General features: G+C 37.6%; 1 protein-coding gene across 2 annotated transcripts; it reads right to left on the bottom strand.

Moving 5' to 3' along the window:
- Positions 1-617: 617 nt before the first annotated feature.
- Positions 618-16,569, bottom strand: LOC121636286 (LIM domain and actin-binding protein 1-like). 2 transcript variants are annotated; one of them, XM_041979675.1, is made up of 10 exons: positions 16,424-16,569; positions 12,636-12,778; positions 10,728-10,773; positions 7,092-7,526; positions 4,971-5,019; positions 4,777-4,874; positions 3,784-3,862; positions 3,113-3,144; positions 2,789-2,922; positions 618-2,658 (listed from the first exon to the last, which is right to left on the bottom strand). In XM_041979675.1, the coding sequence occupies exons 2-10, from the start codon at positions 12,755-12,757 to the stop codon at positions 1,572-1,574; spliced, it is 2,082 nt and encodes a 693-aa protein (XP_041835609.1). In that variant the 5' UTR covers positions 12,758-12,778; positions 16,424-16,569; the 3' UTR covers positions 618-1,571. The 2 variants fall into 2 exon arrangements, with proteins under 2 accessions (XP_041835609.1, XP_041835608.1); XM_041979674.1 differs by lacking the exons at positions 10,728-10,773; positions 12,636-12,778; positions 16,424-16,569 and adding an exon at positions 8,588-8,836.
- Between the last annotated feature and the right edge of the window lie 1,549 nt (positions 16,570-18,118).

Genomic DNA, 18,118 nt, shown 5'->3' with positions numbered 1-18,118 from the left:
GTTTGAATACAAGCCGTCATTGAACCAGAACATTTAATGGTCCAGTCATGGTTCAAACACTTCTTTTAGTTTAATTTTTGTGGTTAATCATGTTGTGAGAAACTACTATAACACTGATTAGTTGTACATTTGTATAAAAAAAATTCAAGGTCAAATTAAGTTTACCTGTACAGGCTATATTGCATTTTAGGTACAATGTGGCATACAAAAAGTTAAATATCCCCAACTGAGAAGTGTGTGTTGACAGCAGGTTCAATTGAAGGAGTGCTTTATCAAAATTTCCTACTGTATTTTTGTCAAATTCGTAGACGTAATGGAGACATTTAGCATTCCATTAGTTAGATTTTTCTTTACCTTATTATGAGTTGTGACCCTTACTACCGTAGAAATTAAAAAAAAATATTCTATTGTAAAAAATAAATAAGAGGACAAATTAAAAAATGGCTGTACACAAACGAAGCACAGCTGGCAGCTTTGTAGTTGGGATATTCTTATTTTATTGAATTCAATGTGAAGGTTTTGGAACCTGAACCACGATGTTCTTCATCAACTGGTAATTTCGCCCATATTTGCTGTTAATTATAAAAATTGAAAAAGTATTTGAAGGACCTCAGTGATGCATTTTAATTCTTTCATTAGACTGGTTCTACAAAAATGATGTGCAAACATATAGTCAATACCACAAAATACAGTAAAAGAGTTTTATATACAGTACTGATTACATTACAAAATGTATTACAAATGGCAGACACAGAAGGCCCCAGGAGATGATATAAATTATCACAATGAAACTTTGGTTTCTTATTCATTGTAGGAATGTTGATTACATTTTTAGAGATCCCTTTACAAAGGTTGCAGATTTTGTGAACATAATGCCACAGTGGAATTCATAATATATAAAGGCATATTCAGGATGCACCAGGTAATCCCTTTAGACCTGGGCATTACAGTGCTGAGTGTATATTTACACAACAAGAGAGTCCTCAGGATGTTCCAATTTACTGACGTGTTTGTTTATATAAAGAACCAATGATGCTTTACACAGTCAGGCAAACATCTTTTTTTAAAGAATGCAGATATTAAATACTTTCAATATATCCAAGTTTAGCACATTTGAAAAGTAGTAAGTTTCAGGAGAGTACAAAAGCATTTTCATGTGGGGGTAACCACAGAAAAGGACCCTTTTTTCATTCCTGAGAGGACAAGATTTTACTAAGTTGTTTGGAAATTTGCTAATATCCAGCCAAAAACATTAATATAGATTTTTATATCTCCTATGCATAATAGAAAAGGGCAAAAAAAAACTGCCTGTCATCCAAAGATTAAGGTACAAAGAAGCAAATATTCAATCAAAAGGTCAATCTTCCAGTAAAATCAATTCAAAGGTTTAAGAAGATTTTACAAAACGTAACTAAAAACGAGGGAAAAAAAAGCAAGACATTTGCACTTTAACCATTGATATTTGTTTTTATATAGAAACCTGTTAGAAAAGCAAATTTTATGATCATCTATAAACTTAGAAAATGAAGTTACGTGTTTTAGGAATGTGACAGTAAGATTGTAAGGTGCTGCTAAACCTCACAGTCATCCTCCTCTTCATCATCATAACAGCGGTTCTTCTTGATTATATCCTCTGGACTCAGCTCCTCAACAACACTTCTCTCTTTGTCTTCTTCCCAGCTAACAACCTGGGAGGTGTGGTTCTCTTTTGGCTGTAAAGAGGGAGAAGGGGAAGGTGACATGTCAAGAGAAAGGCTTCTCAAAGAGCCCTCCTCCATGGCCATCTTGTCTCCTCCATCTCCATTTTGTGCTTTTTCACATTTTCTCTTCTGTTGCTCAGGTGGACTCTCCAAGTTATCCAAGATGGTCTTGCTTGTGATTGCTTTATCTTCACTTGGTGTTTTAGGCATCTTCTGCTCCTCTTTCTGCTGTTTCTCCTGCTGGACCTCTCCATTGCTTCCTTTGGGTCCTTCTCCAGTTGAATTTTTTTCTTCAAATGATGCTCTCCACTCCAGAAGTGACTTAAGAGGGCGACGAAGTTCCCTGGGACCCTGATTGCTTGCAGGACTGGGTTTAGCTGCAATTGTAAAAGGCCGACTGCGCTCCTTTAGAGATGCGCTCCTCCTCAGGTTCTTTAGTTCAGCCCGCTCTGTGCTCTGGAAAGAACATGCTACCTCATCCTCTGGAGGCCACTTGGCTCTACGGTGACGGCTTGAAGGAGCCCCCTCTGTGACGGGACTCAGTGCTTCTGTCCCACTGTGGCCATCGCTAGCCTGAGGAGGCCAAGCGACCCTTAGCTTGCGAGTCTCAGCTGGCTTGTCTGAAGACTGATGTTTCTCTCCAGAGCTACCATGAGTCTGCACACGGGTCTCCAATAAGGCAGCAAGGTCTGTCACCTTAACCTGTGGAGATGTTTCCTCATTTGCAGCTGGTTGCACGTCAGAGATGCTTTCCACTGGAGGTTTAACAATTGCTGGTTGCTCCTGGTCTTTTGGCTTTGCTACTTCCTCACTTTCATCTCCATCAGCTCGTGGTTCCCACAGCTCTTTATGAGGACGATGGCCGAAGCCTTCATCATAGTTGCCTTTGGTTTTGAACAACTGGTTGAAATGGGCCTTGCAGTAAATGTTACCATGCAGAGAAGCATAGTTCCCCAGACTAGAAACAAAGCAGTAATGTTACTTTAGCATAGGACTGGCTTCTGTAACAATTTTTATTTTTTGCATCAAAGAAAATAGAAAAATTACTTCTAGTATGAGTAAAAGAGATACGCAAAGTAGAGGCTTACCTAAGCTTTGTGCTGCAGTGAAAACATTGGAAGCAGCTTTTGTGATAAACTTGCTGATAAGCCACAAGTCTCTCCAGTGGGTACACTGTCTTCAGACAAGCAATGCACGTCTCCCTCACTGGTGGACAAAACATCTGCAACAATGTATGCAGTCACTTTAATTCTTAATGATTGAAAGAGTGTTTATACACACACACACTATATATATATATATATATATATATATATATATATATATATATATATATATATATATATATACACACACATATATATGAATTAAAAAATACTCATGTAGGTCTACTGTCTGCCTGTACAACTCACCCTGGGTGCCCTCAGCTGCTCTGTGCTCCCCCCTGAAACAGAAAAAACACCGGATTAACTCTGCAGCTGCTCGATCAGTTCCGGTCAGATATTCAGGTTATTGGCAGACGTATGCAAGATGCTGTGGACTGTGTAGAAGAAAATGTTCAGAACATGATGCTGCTTCTATCTTTCTCTGTGAGACATTATACAGTTAAGTTCAGTTGAATTCACAGACCATGCATTTCATTTATTTGAATGAGGATTTTTGTTAGATGATGCTGCAATAATAAAATCAGGAGTTTATTAAAATAGAGCAACAATCTGGAAAAGCTCTTAAATTAACCTTATGTTGACAATGAGTCTTAGTGGGCTGCTTTTTAGTTACAGTTTGACACATTTAACCATTAATAAAAAAACAAAAAGATGGAACTTTGGAGTTTATGTGGAACGCCAAGGCTCTTTTGAGTATAGCATAGTACATGCAGAAGTTATTCGAGTTCTGCATTAACCACATTAGCTTGGTGTGTTGTCCATTTTCAAAAGCTTCAATTTTGTACAATTTTGGTCAGACTAACATGTAAATGTGCATTTAAAAATCAGTTTTTGAATTTTAAATTGCAAATAATTATGTTTTTTTTTACTGTCTAAACTAACTGACTATATTTTTTTAATGTCTGATAAAAACTTACCATTGCACTCATCGTTGGGTGTGCGTTTCTCATGTACAGGAGCTGATGTTTTTGGAGCAGGCATCTCTGAAGCCAGACCCTGGAAGAAACACAGAAATTAAGACATTTATAGATAGGTCATTTTGGATTTCCCAGATTTTATTGTAAAGGGGGGAAAGTGGAACTTAAAGAACTATAAAGCATGAATAAAAATTACACTAAATGTTTAAAAAACGTCATAAAATGTTTCTTTTTATATCAATCATTTAAATGAGGTTCATGCAAATTGTTATGTCGTCTTTCAGCTTTTTATGTAAACTAGTACAACAGTAAAAAGAAATACAATTCACAGTTATCTCTAATAGAAATAATTCAAATGGCATTTTGGCTAAGGTTAAATCTTTTATTTAAGACTTCATTATTATTCCAAAACTGTAAATAAGTAACTTGTTAAAGGACTTACACTTCATGATTTGTTCTCTGTTTTGTTTACATTTTTAACCAAAATATGGAGGTTAAATTTGGCAGGTAAAATACTTCCTCTCTATCCTAACAAGGGTTCTTTCCATTTTTTTTTCCAACTACAGATGCAGCTCTGTTGTGCTGACATCTGACACCACTTACTTCCCATCTCCAAAGCACGCTCATGTTCATAGTGCCCTTCAGTCTTAACTCATCTCCACATTCTAGACTAAACTAATCACATTATAACCTCCAAGTTCTCCATGTCTATAAACCTGCCCTAGTCTAATCTGTATTTTCATGCCCTTCCCAAGGACCTGACATCCTGCCAGCACTCACTTTTTATTTTATGGATACTGCTATATAGTCCAGATTGGCCCGAACTGGTTCCCAGCTCTGATAGCTTTTGCCTCAGTTCTGATACATCCATTTGCAATATACACAAAATAAATCTGGTTTCTGCTTCCAAGTCTACATTGTGGGGCTCCACCTCCTTATCCTTTAAATGTCAGTGCATCAAAACATTTTAAATGAATCGTTTACTGGACTCACAGAACGGGTGGTCCCTTCTTTATGAAGAGCAGCCTGGTATTTGGCCATCTTCTCCTTCAGAGATGAAGACTCCAGCGCTCTGTCTGACACAGTCGGACCTGAATCAGAAGAGAAGGCTTAAGTAAAGTTGTTGTCTGTGGTTGTAATTCATTAGATGCTGCTGTATTTAACTAAACCAGCATATATTTGCTTACTGATTGGTTGATCCTCTGATGAAGTACTGCGCAATACTGTCCTGCCATTCTGCAAGAGTAAAAGGGCGGAAATCAGAGAGCCAGATTATGAAATCAAGGCCATCAACTTCTGTACAGCCCAACCCTGTTTTTTTCTTCCTCTCTGCTCTTTGAGCAGGACTTAAAATCAATTTCTGTATCTGGTATTCTGTTTACATATATCACGGTCCAGAATTAAGGTATATTGATGTGAGTCAAGCATCACCCAGAGGTCAGCATTACACTGAAATTCATATCCAGAACCTGACTGACATATTATATAAATTAATGCAACACATCCACTGTTTGAGGATGAATTTTCAGTTGATCATGTTTGAATTAAATTATTCAGGGACCCCTTCTTACTCCTAACTAAACTAGGAACCAAATCCTGGCCCTATGTTCTGCCTTGTCTGATCATACAGGGACCTCAGGAGCATATCTTTGGACCACACTTCCTAAAAATCTGACAGATTCAGTCTCAGCAACACTGCAGTAAAGTCCAGAGTGCTCTTCAATAAATAAGCACCTTAAATCGAGAGTTTGACAGAGATTACCAAGGCAAAAGTTAGTTGATTTATTTCCTAGTCATTCATTTATGACCTCACAATGTTCAGGAAGCCTGGTATCATAAAGAGTGAGAGAGAAGGCTGTGTGGTTGTGGGTGCCTCCATGTTCTCCATGCCACCAACACTAATGAATAAACCAGGCGTTTCCCTCAGCAGTTATCCTGCACACACATGAATGGAAGAGAGATTGGGCCCATTAAAACAGTCCACTCCTATAGGCTGCTTTGCAAGAAGTTCCTTAGCGCCACAGTTTTCATCGACTACGTAAACTGAGACACCAACTGGAGGAATAAAACACTGAAAGATAAAACTAGACGAGGGCAATGGTGCATAAACTATTCAACATTACAGAGCAGTGGTCAAGCTTTTCAAACAGGACGGACTATCATATAAAACTCTCAATCCAACCCAGAAACCCCCCCCCCGCCCCAATCTTCTTCCCACTGGTGAAGTAATTTAATCTTTTTAAAGAAAAAGAATCTTACAAAACTGTACAACTAAAGAGCCCATCGAGGTGTGAGGGTATAAATAAAGTCAGACTTTCCTCTGATTTGAAACAGAAAAAAAAAAAAAAAAAATTGAATTCCAGGACTGGGCCATGCACACCACAGCTAAAGAAAGTTAGATAAAGGCAGTAGCTGCTTAAAGGTGAACTTATGAAGAATGAGACAGGCCTTGGCCAGGAATGTCCCTGCATTCCTCTGCTACAGAAGCTGAGAACTGGAGCGCTTCTTGTGGGCTAAGATGGAGAAAGGGACAGAGAAAGAACAGCAAAGAAGGATATAGATGAGGGGGGAGGGACATGACTAAACACGGGCTAAAAAAAAAAAAAAGACTTCTTCTGATAATAACGGAGAATATAGCTGAGTAGAAGTATGAGGTGATATAAAAACCTTTTATATATTAATGCTAAGCACCGTATTCCTACACATCTGGAAACACTCTTAGCATCTGTTAAAATTATGTTCAAATTATACAAAAAATCCACAATCAAAATAATTTTATTAGTTGGTTCCAATTTAGTTTAACATCCAAGACTGATGTGGTATCCAGACTTAAATATCACTACAGTGATCTCAGTCTAAAGCTAGAAAAGAGAAATATTGTACCTTGTACTTAAGAGGAGTTTTATAAGGCTGACCAGCTTCCACATTTTAAATCCCACCATCAGCATTGTACTTACAGCTGTGTTCTGAGAAACTTGGCTAACTGCACAAAAAACACAGCTGTCAAGGGGCTCACAGAGACAAGATGTGCAGCATAAATGAAGTATTTCACCAAACAACTGCTGGATGAATGGTCTTTTTGTTGGAATTGTACGCAAGCGAAAAAATTGATAGTTCCTTTACAATTAAGAAAATTGACGCTTGAATGAAGATATTCTAGTACCTGAGATCTTTGTATATTCTATCAAATGATCAAGAGGATGCTCCACAAACAGAAAGTGATTTTGGATTTTTCTTTCTTCTTCTTGTGTCTTTTTTTTTTAATGTTCACCATAGCATGATTACTGAGGCAAGAGCAACAAATTTACCTTAGTCATGGAGTCTTCTCCCTTCTCAAACTTCATCTTCAGGTTGTTCAGAGGCACTCTGGGCTTTTCATATATGGCACAGGGGCTGGTTGGAACCTGCTCTTCATGCTTTTCAGCTCTTCTGCTGTGTGTCAGCTCATCCCTGTCCATCCCTCTCTGGTCTTTATCCTCTGGAGCTGCAGACGACTGCTGGACTCGGCTGGCTGTGGGTTGATCTCTGTGATCGGTCAGTGGGGCAGGACTCTTAACTGGAGGGCAGTCCTCACTGACAGAAGTAGGCCTGGTCAGGGGAAGAGGCCTGCGGCGAAAGCTGGACTGGCTTGGAGGTGGAACAGAAGAAGCCTTGTCCTGATTTAGATTTCCTGCTTGCTCCCAGCGTTTCTTCAGAGCATTCAGAGTGCCAGAGCGTAAGGAGGAAGGAGCACCTTCAAAGGACTATGAGGAAGAAAAGATAAAAAAGAATTCTAAATTTGAATTAACATTAAATAAAATAAAAAAAAATACTTTATTTATCCCAGAGGGAATTTTCATGATAACAATAAATTTGAAACAGTGGCAATGAAAAGTAAAAAAAAAAAAAAATCCCTTCAGTCCATGCACACACATACAGTATGTATGGTTATAAAATTCAAGTATTTCCAGAGAGCTTTAACCTCAGTTCCGTTCACTGGAAAAAAGGAAATGCCTGAATCCGAACTTGGCTTCACTGATAGATTAGGCAAACAGCTGTTCAAAGTTGGTCCAGCAGTAGATACCATGACTGCTGAAGTCTTAAAGTCTGGCTCATGACAACGATAACAGGGCTGAGCATGCAAGCAGATTTTTCAGCTGCATTCCTTTCCCCATGACAATTTCACTTTTCCCAAAGAAAAACACTGAAGATGGCTCCGTTCACCCTCATTTGTTACCTTCAGTTACAGAAAAAAAGTTAACTGAGGAACAAAATCAACAGAAGACAACACACTGCTGCCAAAGCGAACTTCCTTAATTACATATTAGAAGACAGACACGTAGAAGAAAAAGAATGTGGACACAAGAATAAAATCAACTTTAAAATCATAGATGATGAGTTTTTGTGTCAAAGCTTCCTGACCAAAATCTGGTCTGCAATGACAAACAAATAAAAACCCATATACTTTTATTAGAACCACTGCTTCTCAAAAGACCAAACTATTAATCTAACACAATCATAAATTAGAATTAATTAAATTTGACCATAAAAAACACAATAAGCAACCAAAAGACTTTACAACCTCAACCTTAAATATAAAACTATCAAAATGGTAGATAAATAGATAATAAACTTGGAGAGAGTGAGCCAAAGAAAATAAGAATTTATAGAAAAAGGTTTAAACAATAGTGAATAACGCTACCAAGAGAAAAAAAAAACAGAAGCACAAACACTGTCTTTGTGAAGCAAGTCTAGGGTGAATGGAAAAAAACCTGGATAGTGACAAGATTGTTCCCCATTTTCAAGCAAACAGAAAAACAGAAACCTTTGGAGATGCGATGAAATGGCCAAACAAGATGTAACCACAATGAGACAGCGAGGAAAGCGAGTCCTGCTGTTGGTCGTCCTGTAAGCGTGAGAGACAGCGAAAGGTCGAGCTCTCCCTGATGATAGCAGCAAGACTAAATCTACTTGCGAGAGCTGGTCCAACCCCTTTAACACCAGGAAAGTGGAAGACAGAGTCAGAATACCCAGGAAACCAGAGCAGGAAATGATACATTCAGGGGAAAGTTAACTCTTTGTTCACTGTGTGGACTAAAGGTTGCCTTCACTAACAGGATTTCTGAGCATAATATCACTAAAAACTTTATCTAGAGAATATTTTAACAGAATTCTGTGTTATAGATATTGCACAAAAATATAGACCCACAAGCAAAACTGAAGGTGCAAAACAAGAAGCGTTAAACATCAAAATTATTAGATGTAGGTTAAATAGTAGCACTGTGTAATACAGAATTTTAAAAAGTCAAAAGAAACAAACTTCTTTTCAAACTCTATGACAGGCTAGACCAACAATGACCAAGAATAAGACTACATTTTTACACAGAAACTACTGACTTATGACCATTTCTGATATTTAAAAGTATTTGCTAATTGAGGTGTTATTCTTTAAGTATGTGCAAATTCAAACTCAAGCTAAATTTAGTCAAATTTGTGGCAATTCCCTTATCAGATTAAATTAAAAATATACAAATATTAATCCCTGAGAGGAATTATACTATTAATATATTACATTTAGGAATTACAAATTACAATATGCATTGATATCACTTTGATTTCTGTGAAACATTCAGTATCAGCAGTTTTGCAGCAAATGATCCTGTTCAGCAAACACTGCAGCTAATTGACATAACTTGGAACTCTTGTCAGTAGTTAAAGGGGAGAGGACATTTAATAAAAATCACTCATAATGTGAGACGATGATGAGCATTACAAGTTACCAGAGCTCACAGTCCATTTTCTTTAATTAATGTCTGCCATTAATTATGCAATTTATTCAATGGGATAATCCTCTGATGCACATGCCACTAATGCTCCCCCTCCCCAGCACCCCTCACACAGACACACACACACAAGCAGATGGTCTTTCACACTGCTCATTCAAACTAGGGCCAAGCACAATAGAACATAAATTATATTCACAAATACTTAAACTCGTCCTCTGATTCCAGCTGTATCGGACACTACTTCATATTTTTACATAGGACTGGTTTCCAGATTTTAAACCAGGGAACAAATTAATTACTATGGATCAGACCACAAGATTAATACATACATATAATAGTAAACATGACAACTTATACTTGCAGTGTTTGGCATAAATTAAGCTCCTCTCACTATAATTACATAAAAGCCGCACAGGAAATTCATCTTCATATACATTCATATGACGTTTGTATAGGAGCGGGGAGACAGGCTAATGTAAATGTCATTATGAGTGTGGTCATTAAACAAAGGCTGAAGCCACTAACAAGCTTAGCAAACACAACACACATGCTGACAAACAGTCACCAGGTTACACACACCCGCAGCAACATTACCTTGTGTTTCCTCATGGCATTAGCTGATCGGTTACTCATTTGATCTCAGTCCAGGTTTTATTATCAGTCTTTCACACTGACAAAGCAGCTAACCTGCAGTTGGAACCTCAATAAGCATTACAAGGGGGATTACAGTGAAGCAGGATTATGGCTTTGATAACGTGCCTGTCGCAACAAGTAGCCAATGAGAGGTCAGCCAGGACAAGACATTTGGCCCAGACAGCAAGTTGGCGTGGTGAGTCAGGGTGTGTGTGTGTTTATTCCTCAGCTCGACAAGCCCTAATTAGTTTACCAGTGAGCGTAGCTACTGAACAAATTGACAAAGACATGCAGCACATACACACTTCATTTAATCAGGCAGTTTGAGTTGAGAGGTTTAAAACAAGACAGAAATATTTAAATTACTAATTAATCTACTAGGAATATTTATCTCTGAGTAAAAGCCCTTAACCTGGATTTGTCTTCAGGGCCAACAGAACACTGGTTTTATTAACTTTAGGCTACAGTTATCTTTAAACAAATGTTACTGGAAAATGAAAAGTATCCCCCATACCTTCATTTAAAATCTTTAAGAGAAATACTTACTCCTTTCTTCTTCTCTACACTTGACTCTTCAGCAGCTTTCTGGTACCTGCAGGGTAAGAAAACGACACTGCCCTCTGGTGACATGCTTACATTTCTCATTCAATTTTCTCTAGTATTTTGGATGATGTTTAAAATTATAAACTATGAAAGGAAATAGTAAAATTCTTTTAGCAAGTCATCTTGACATTATAGTCCACATTGTACAGTAGCTTTCAGCTTCTACAGATATTACTGAATTTGATGTATGATACATTTTCTACATTATAACTGGAAAACATACAAGTGGTTGACAGTTTTAAAAACATGTATTAGAATAACTTAAAACATCATCATTTAAAAATATTCTAGAAGTGGTCAGAGAATCAATAAAGAAGATTAAAAGGATATCATTCTTGTTATTTCTTAAGGAAAATATTCAATATTGTCTTGCCTGCAAGTAGTTATTTACATTAAAGAATTCATCAATTGATTAATTAGTGCACAGACAGATTTCACAACATCATCCTTAATTCTTGGTTTCATAATTAAGGCAAGTTGTCAACAGGTCCAGACCATGAGACTACTTCCACCATGCTCCGAAGATGGGATAAAGATTTTATGATGAAATGAAGCATTCGCCTCTTTTCGTTTTTTAATTTCTTATTTAAACCAAAATGTGTTATTTTGGCTTCTTCTGTCTATATCAGAGCTATTCAATTCGGTCCTATGAGGGCCGCAGTCCAGCAGGTTTTCCATGTATCCGTGCTTCAACACACCTGACTCAAATTAAATGGATCTAACAGCCAATCAAGTTCTGAACAATGACTAATTAATTTGAGTCAGGTGTGTTGAAGCAGGGATACATAGAAAACCTGCTGGATTGCGGCCCTCGTAGGACCGAATTGAATAGCCCTGGTCTATATGCACCCATGTTCTTCAACTCTGCTCCTCAAGGTCCACTGTCCTGCAGATTGATCTGTTTCCCTGCTTGCACTCACCCGCCCCAAATTAATGGCTCGTTAACAGGTTTGTGCAGAAGCTGAAAACGAGTTGCTGAGATCTGCTTTATTTAAATCAGTTGTGCTGAAGCAGGTAAAACAACTAAAACCTTGCAGGCCCTCAAGGACCAGAGCTGAAGAATGTATACCAGTGTTGGTATGTGTTCCCCTGATTGTGGAGTCATGAATGTCTACATTTGTGAATTTAAAGTGGTAATTAGCTGCTTAGAAGTTGCTCCTTTGCAATCTATCTCATACTTTTCTCTTTGGATTGGTGGCATTTTAAACTGTTCAGAGACAACCTTTTCTAACTAGATGAACATCCACAACTATTTTAAGTGGTTTTATAAAATCTCCTTTGTTAATGCAATGCTTAATAAAGTGTTCAGATTTAATAGAGCCCTATTGGATTGATTAAAAATATCCAACTCTTAACGTTTAGTGTCATGATCTGTGGGTTTTGGTTTAGGTTTTTGTCTTGTCATGTTTACTTCTGTTTTCTTTCTTATTTTGTAGTCTCCATGTCATAGTCTTGCCTCCGTTGTGTTTTGTTTTTGTAAGGTTAGTTTTTTGTTATTAAAACTTTAATCCCTGCTACAAGTTCTGCCTTCTGCCTCATCAGCCTGCATTTGGGTCCTCACCTCCACCTCCCATCCTTGACAGTTTGGTGCTATTCCAAGTGATTCACAAACTTTTCCTACTTGGGCTTGAAAAGCTGAAAATACTTTGTTTTGTTTTCATAGAAATACAGACAATAGTAAAAGAGTTTACAAACTTTCAAGCACCACTCTATACAGAATGGTATCAATATAAATTACATTTACATAACCTCTACAGTTTCATATAATAATATCTGTTTAAACTTCTACCAGGATTTAAGGTCCTTTTAAAATTTAACAGCACGCATTACAGAAAACCAGCTGTTACTCACCTGGAGAAGCGATCTGCAATAGCATTGGATGTCCCTCGCCCACCAACCAGCGAGAGCTCCTTGGCCGTGATACGCAAGGACTGGGTCACCCAGGACCTTCGACTGAATGAACCACTTTCCATCTTTGTCAGCTACCTGCAGATCTAAAGCACAAACATGTCCAGTATTAAAACAAATGTATTAGAAGAGATTTAGTGAAAATACACTTTTTCCCCAAACACTTACTTCAGTACTGTTGATTGATCTACAGCAATCAAATTATCCCTACCAAACTGAAGCATCATGGCAAAATGGAAGTATTCAGTTATCAGCTGGCAACATAGCTGAAGTAAGCAGGTGATATTTATAATGCTCCCAAATACTTCTATTTAGAAAGAGACAAAAAGCGAAATCAAACATCTGCACTAGCATATAGACTGCTCACAAAAAGTTAGGGATATTCAGCTTTGTGTATGATGTCAGGATGCAGTATAACATTTACTACTGTTCAGTGTAAGTTCTTATTGCGCAACATGCTGTTCTCTAACAAGGTTAACCACTTAAAAAAATCCAAAAGAAAAGTCTGAACTACAAATTGAACAGCTTGTATTTAAACAATCCTCTTAATTTTACTGTTCACATTTTGAAATCAGCAGACTAAGTTGAGACCTAACACATGAGACGTTATTGAGACATTGACATTTTATGCTGTGGTATACCCACCACTGTTGTTGGCTTTTGTCTCAATAAGCCAACAATTTCAATTATTGGCGATGAACTGCCGTTGCATGATTCTACTGAAATGTCCAACATTCATGATATAATATCAGTGTAGCATGAACTTTTTCTGTTTTACCCTAAAGTTGACCATATACCTCTGTGAGTAGTGTGTATATTCCACATGCTGTATTTCATTTGTTTGTTTATTTATTGTAATTTATTTAATTTTTTTGTAAACAGACTAAAAACAAGCCCTCTCTTGATCTTGGATCCTGTGGCAACGTTCTCTGCTACTGGTTTTTGGAGGGAGGCTACTGCTTTGCAGGTTTTAGATGTTCCCCAACAAGCTCAGGACAAACAATTGAGGAGATCCACTACCTTTGAATCTGGTGTGTTGGAGCAGGGAAACATTAAAAACCTGCAGGGTAATGGCTCCTGAGGCCTGGAATTGGAGAACACTGTCCTATATCATATGCAAATCAAAACAAACAAAAAAAAAAAGATTTCCAGAACAAGTTCTTGTTTAATGACCTCCCCCTCCTCTTGCCTGCATCTGTTAGTTTATCAGCCGGTTTTTCCTCAGAAAAAGTTCCTTTAGTCCACCACATTGAAACTCCAACATAAAAACGTCATACAAGATTTACACAGACAACAGATCCCTTGTTGAAATGAAAAAAAAAACAAGTCTGAAACTTATCTTGACATCAGGCTCATGTTGGCACATGTAAAGGATCTGTCTTCTGTCTGCGATCATTGATCTGCAAATTTATATCATGCTATCTGTCACTTAAATCTTCTTTCACTTCCATCACCTGACACACATTCCACACAGTGAACTCACACATATGTGCTCATACAGTTGCGTGTGCAAACAGACAAGTCAACACGTTCAAACTCGTACGACAACTTGTGTCGCATGACTGCACAATTGGAAATGCAAACTAAAATCAACAAGAATGTCCCTTGTAAACGATAATATACCCAAAGTCACCAATGGCAACGTTTCATAGAGGATGAAAACAATCATAAGAACACACCTTCCATTTAGTTATATACTGTCACAAATCACTTCTTTACTGGGCACTAAACATCTAATAATTTGCCATGTCTGAGAGGACAGTCCTTGTCAGGGCATTACCTATATCTCTCCTGTCTGGATGGTTCAGTAATGGCCACTCATCTTGAGATCTGGCCCTCTTCCATCAGGCACACCTACAGGATTACATCATCACTCAGACGCAAAGCAGTCCTGGTGACAAGAATCAGGACTTTGGACTGAACTTCAACAGCTGGCTCAAAACATTGCAATAACAGCCAAATACAAGTATGCCCTTCATCTCAAATATGAGCATTTTAGATAAATACAATGTTAAACTGCATTATTAATGTATTACAATATGTATTGACTTGTTATTACTTACATTTTGTCTTAGGATATAACTGGGATTTCTATAATAGTGGATATAAATATTAACCAAACTCAAAGAACAAAATAAGTTGAAACACAACAGTGTTGTGACAATCCATTCCTCAGAAGTTAAACTAGGCTTGTTCATTGAGGCCATTTATTACTGCTACAAGGGTTTAGACCCAACAGACCAGTTTTTTTTTTACTTTATCAACCAGTTAGCTGCAAGTTATTAGACAGGTGTGCTGAGAAGTCGTTTTATTTCAGTTTCTTTCTTTTTATAAACTGTAGGGCTATTTGGTGGATGCTGAGGCTATAATCCATTCTTACATGCAAAGAAAGAGACACACCCTGGACAAGTCAAACGTCCTCTGAGGTTACGCTGGTTGACCAAGTTTAGAGTCTTCTACATGCGTTTAAATCTTACATGGCTAAAAGAATCCACAGCCGCAGACGAAAACAAGTAGAACATAAAGACTTGCTAAATAAGCTAAAAAGACTTGTGAATCAAACCTGTCCTTCTTGCTACAAGAAGATCAGCTGCTATCTGCACATTAAAAGACAGCAGAAAAAAGCATTGTGTGGGTTTCAGGATACTTTTTAGTTATGGAAAAACAGCTTTAAAGGTTACGGTACTAACTGCTGCATGACTTTGGAAACCACAAATTTAAATAAATACATCTGTTTTCACAGTATAGCATGTAAGAAGCTGCTGCCACTCGTTAAATGTTATCTTTGATGAATCTGACACCAAGTACTATAACATTTCACAAGTGGCTCTGGATTTCATGCAAGAGTCATAGCTTTCATTCTCACAATTCTCACCATTACTTCTCTGAGTGCAAACTCTCAACAAAAGAACTGGCTGAATCAGCAGTATCATAGGTTACAAATTTTAAACGCCAGTGGCGACACTGTTTAAGCTGGGAATCGGTCACACACTAGGAAAAGCATTAAAAATGGGCTACAAACTTTTATAATTTGATTATCTCAATGCTATAATTTAGGTTTGGCTAATACATATTGTATGTGAAATGCTGATCTATCATTTAGTCCTCAAAACCTTACCATATGAGAAAGCAACGCACTTTGATACAGTGTGAGTCATAAGAAAAAAGAGGAATCAGTATTAAATGGAACATATATGGCAAATGGTGAAATTCCATGTCAAGTACATAAGAGCCATATCAGCTGTTCAGGGGAACTTGGCCTGAGCTGAGGAGTCAGTACTGAGGTATGCAATGGGGAAACATTATTGGAAGACTGGCAGCCAGCCCAGAGGTCAAAATGTCTTCTGAAGAACTTTAATTACAGGTCTATCAGTGGGCGTTTGGAATTGGTAGCTTATGACCTGACTCGTGGAGAAAAAAAAAAACAATATAAAAAGTATACCCTTTACTTTACATAACACATGTAAGCTGTAATCAGATATAAATTTAATCGTAGACAAGTTAATTTCTGACTGAGAACGATAGCGGCGCAGCTGGACAGACCTGGCACCGATTACCTGGAAGGCAGTGGGTCCTCTGAGAACAGAACTGAGCGTGCGCACGTGCGTTTATAACAACTCCTTCTGATTCACAATCAATCAAACACTCACTTCGAGTTTAAAAACATATGTGACATTAATTAAATCAATTATTTCTGTTTCCATAACCTTGCTGCGAATTTTTTGCCCTACCTGTGGGGATTTCCGTTGAGTCGCTTCTTTTGTGAAACCTGCGGGACACCTGACACTTCTGCTGCCGCTGCGTCACCTCCCGGTGCGGACTGCACGGAGGCGGAGAGAGCGCGAAGGTGTCCTGTAGCTAGGTCATGTGATTTTTATGCACCAATGACCTTAGACATTACATTACCCTTACCTGGTACATTTGTGTGTGTGTGTGTGTGAAAGAGAGAGAGAGAGAGAGAGAGAGAGAGAGAGAGAGAGAGAGAGAGAGAGAGAGAGAGAGAGAGAGAGAAAGCGTGCGCGCGTGCGTGCTTGCATTATCCCACGCACACCACTTTTCCTTAGAACAGACAGGGTTTGCCCACTTTTCATTGGAAAAAGAACATTATTTTGGTGCAACGTATGTTTTTCCATTAAAATATAATAATAATATTAATAATAAGAATAATAATAATAAGAAGAAGATGGCTCCACTCCAAAGCTGTTTCACTTTACCAAACCAACGACTACTTTCTGAAACAGAGCTAGGCGTGTAGATGAAAAGAAAGGTGGGATAGTTTTTCATGTTTTCTAAAGGAGAAACTAACAATATACACATCTGTCCACTTTTCTGCAAAATGGAATTTGTTAATTTTTGCCTTTTTCATCTAATAATAAGCTGTTGCTCATTTAAAGGGTTATCTGTTAAAAGAAATTAAATTAAGTCATGTTTTTCAAACTCCTAACAGTATAATTATGTAATGATGTAATATACCTGGTTCAACATTACCACGAATAAATTAAGTTGCTGATAGGTCCATCACGTATGCAAATCAGTTCTTGTAAAGCTACTTTGATTGACTTTAGTGGAAATTAGAGCAGGGTGCGAAGACATTCCGCTAGATGCAGTGATAAAGGGGTGCCATTATTATTATTTATTATTATTTAATGTTAACTTTTATTTACGCATGCAGTCCCACTGAGACATGCAGTCTTATTTGCAAATGAGACATGCAGTCTTATTTGCAAATGACACTTGTTTACTAACCTAACATGCATGTGGATACCGCCTTCCACCTAATACCATTGTTGATATTGCTGGCTGAACATAGAAAACCTCTATACAGAATATAGAATATGGACTATGCTGTAACTACTATCTTTAGTTTAAATAACATTATTTAACATGCTGAGGGCTCAACCCTGCAAGACAGGTTGCAAATGAGCAGGAGAGAGAGGTCAGTTTTGTAGTGTTTCACAACTGGGGGGGGGGGGGGGGGGGGGGGTATTATTATCACTTATTGCCCAGTATTTTGTTAACTTATTTAGTTAAACTTATTTTATTCTTCCAGGAAATTCAATATAAAAAAGGGACAAACTGTAATCTTTAATAAGTATAGTAACAGCAACCCTTCACAACATTTTAATGTGAATTGGACATTGGACATTAATAACCACAAGAGTTTTTATAATCATGTGATTAGGAAACTCATACCATATCGATTGTTTTTTAAAAGATAAAAACAGATAGAGATTACGTAATTCTCGTAAACTATCTATATTAATAAATATTAATATTTATTTTAAAAATATATATAGCAATCATAAAAATTTCACAACCGTTCAGTCCGACTGCACTTCGGACCAGCTGAGCTTCGGGTCGGTGGACTGAAGCCAGTACAACCCCCCAGTGGTTATCTACACGTCCCTGTTTTCTGTCATTTTAAG

Source organism: Melanotaenia boesemani, chromosome 3 (assembly GCF_017639745.1).
Source record: "Melanotaenia boesemani isolate fMelBoe1 chromosome 3, fMelBoe1.pri, whole genome shotgun sequence".
In the NCBI taxonomy this organism is placed as follows: Eukaryota; Metazoa; Chordata; class Actinopteri; order Atheriniformes; family Melanotaeniidae; genus Melanotaenia; species Melanotaenia boesemani.
The sequence above is the reverse complement of the archived record's forward strand: the minus strand, read 5'-3'. Positions and strand labels throughout refer to the sequence as shown.

What these genes read in the sequence shown, in the direction of transcription:
- LOC121636286 (XM_041979674.1), bottom strand. Translation starts at nt 8,821, where the DNA reads ATGTATCATTTCCTGCTCTGGTTTCCTGGGTATTCTGACTCTGTCTTC. An exon ending in GAGAAGACTCCATGACTAAG is followed by an intron (nt 5,020 to 7,091) that starts GTAAATTTGTTG and finishes TTACTCTTGCAG; the next exon opens with AATGGCAGGACAGTATTGCG. An exon ending in AGCAGCTGAGGGCACCCAGG is followed by an intron (nt 2,923 to 3,112) that starts GTGAGTTGTACA and finishes ACATTGTTGCAG; the next exon opens with ATGTTTTGTCCACCAGTGAG.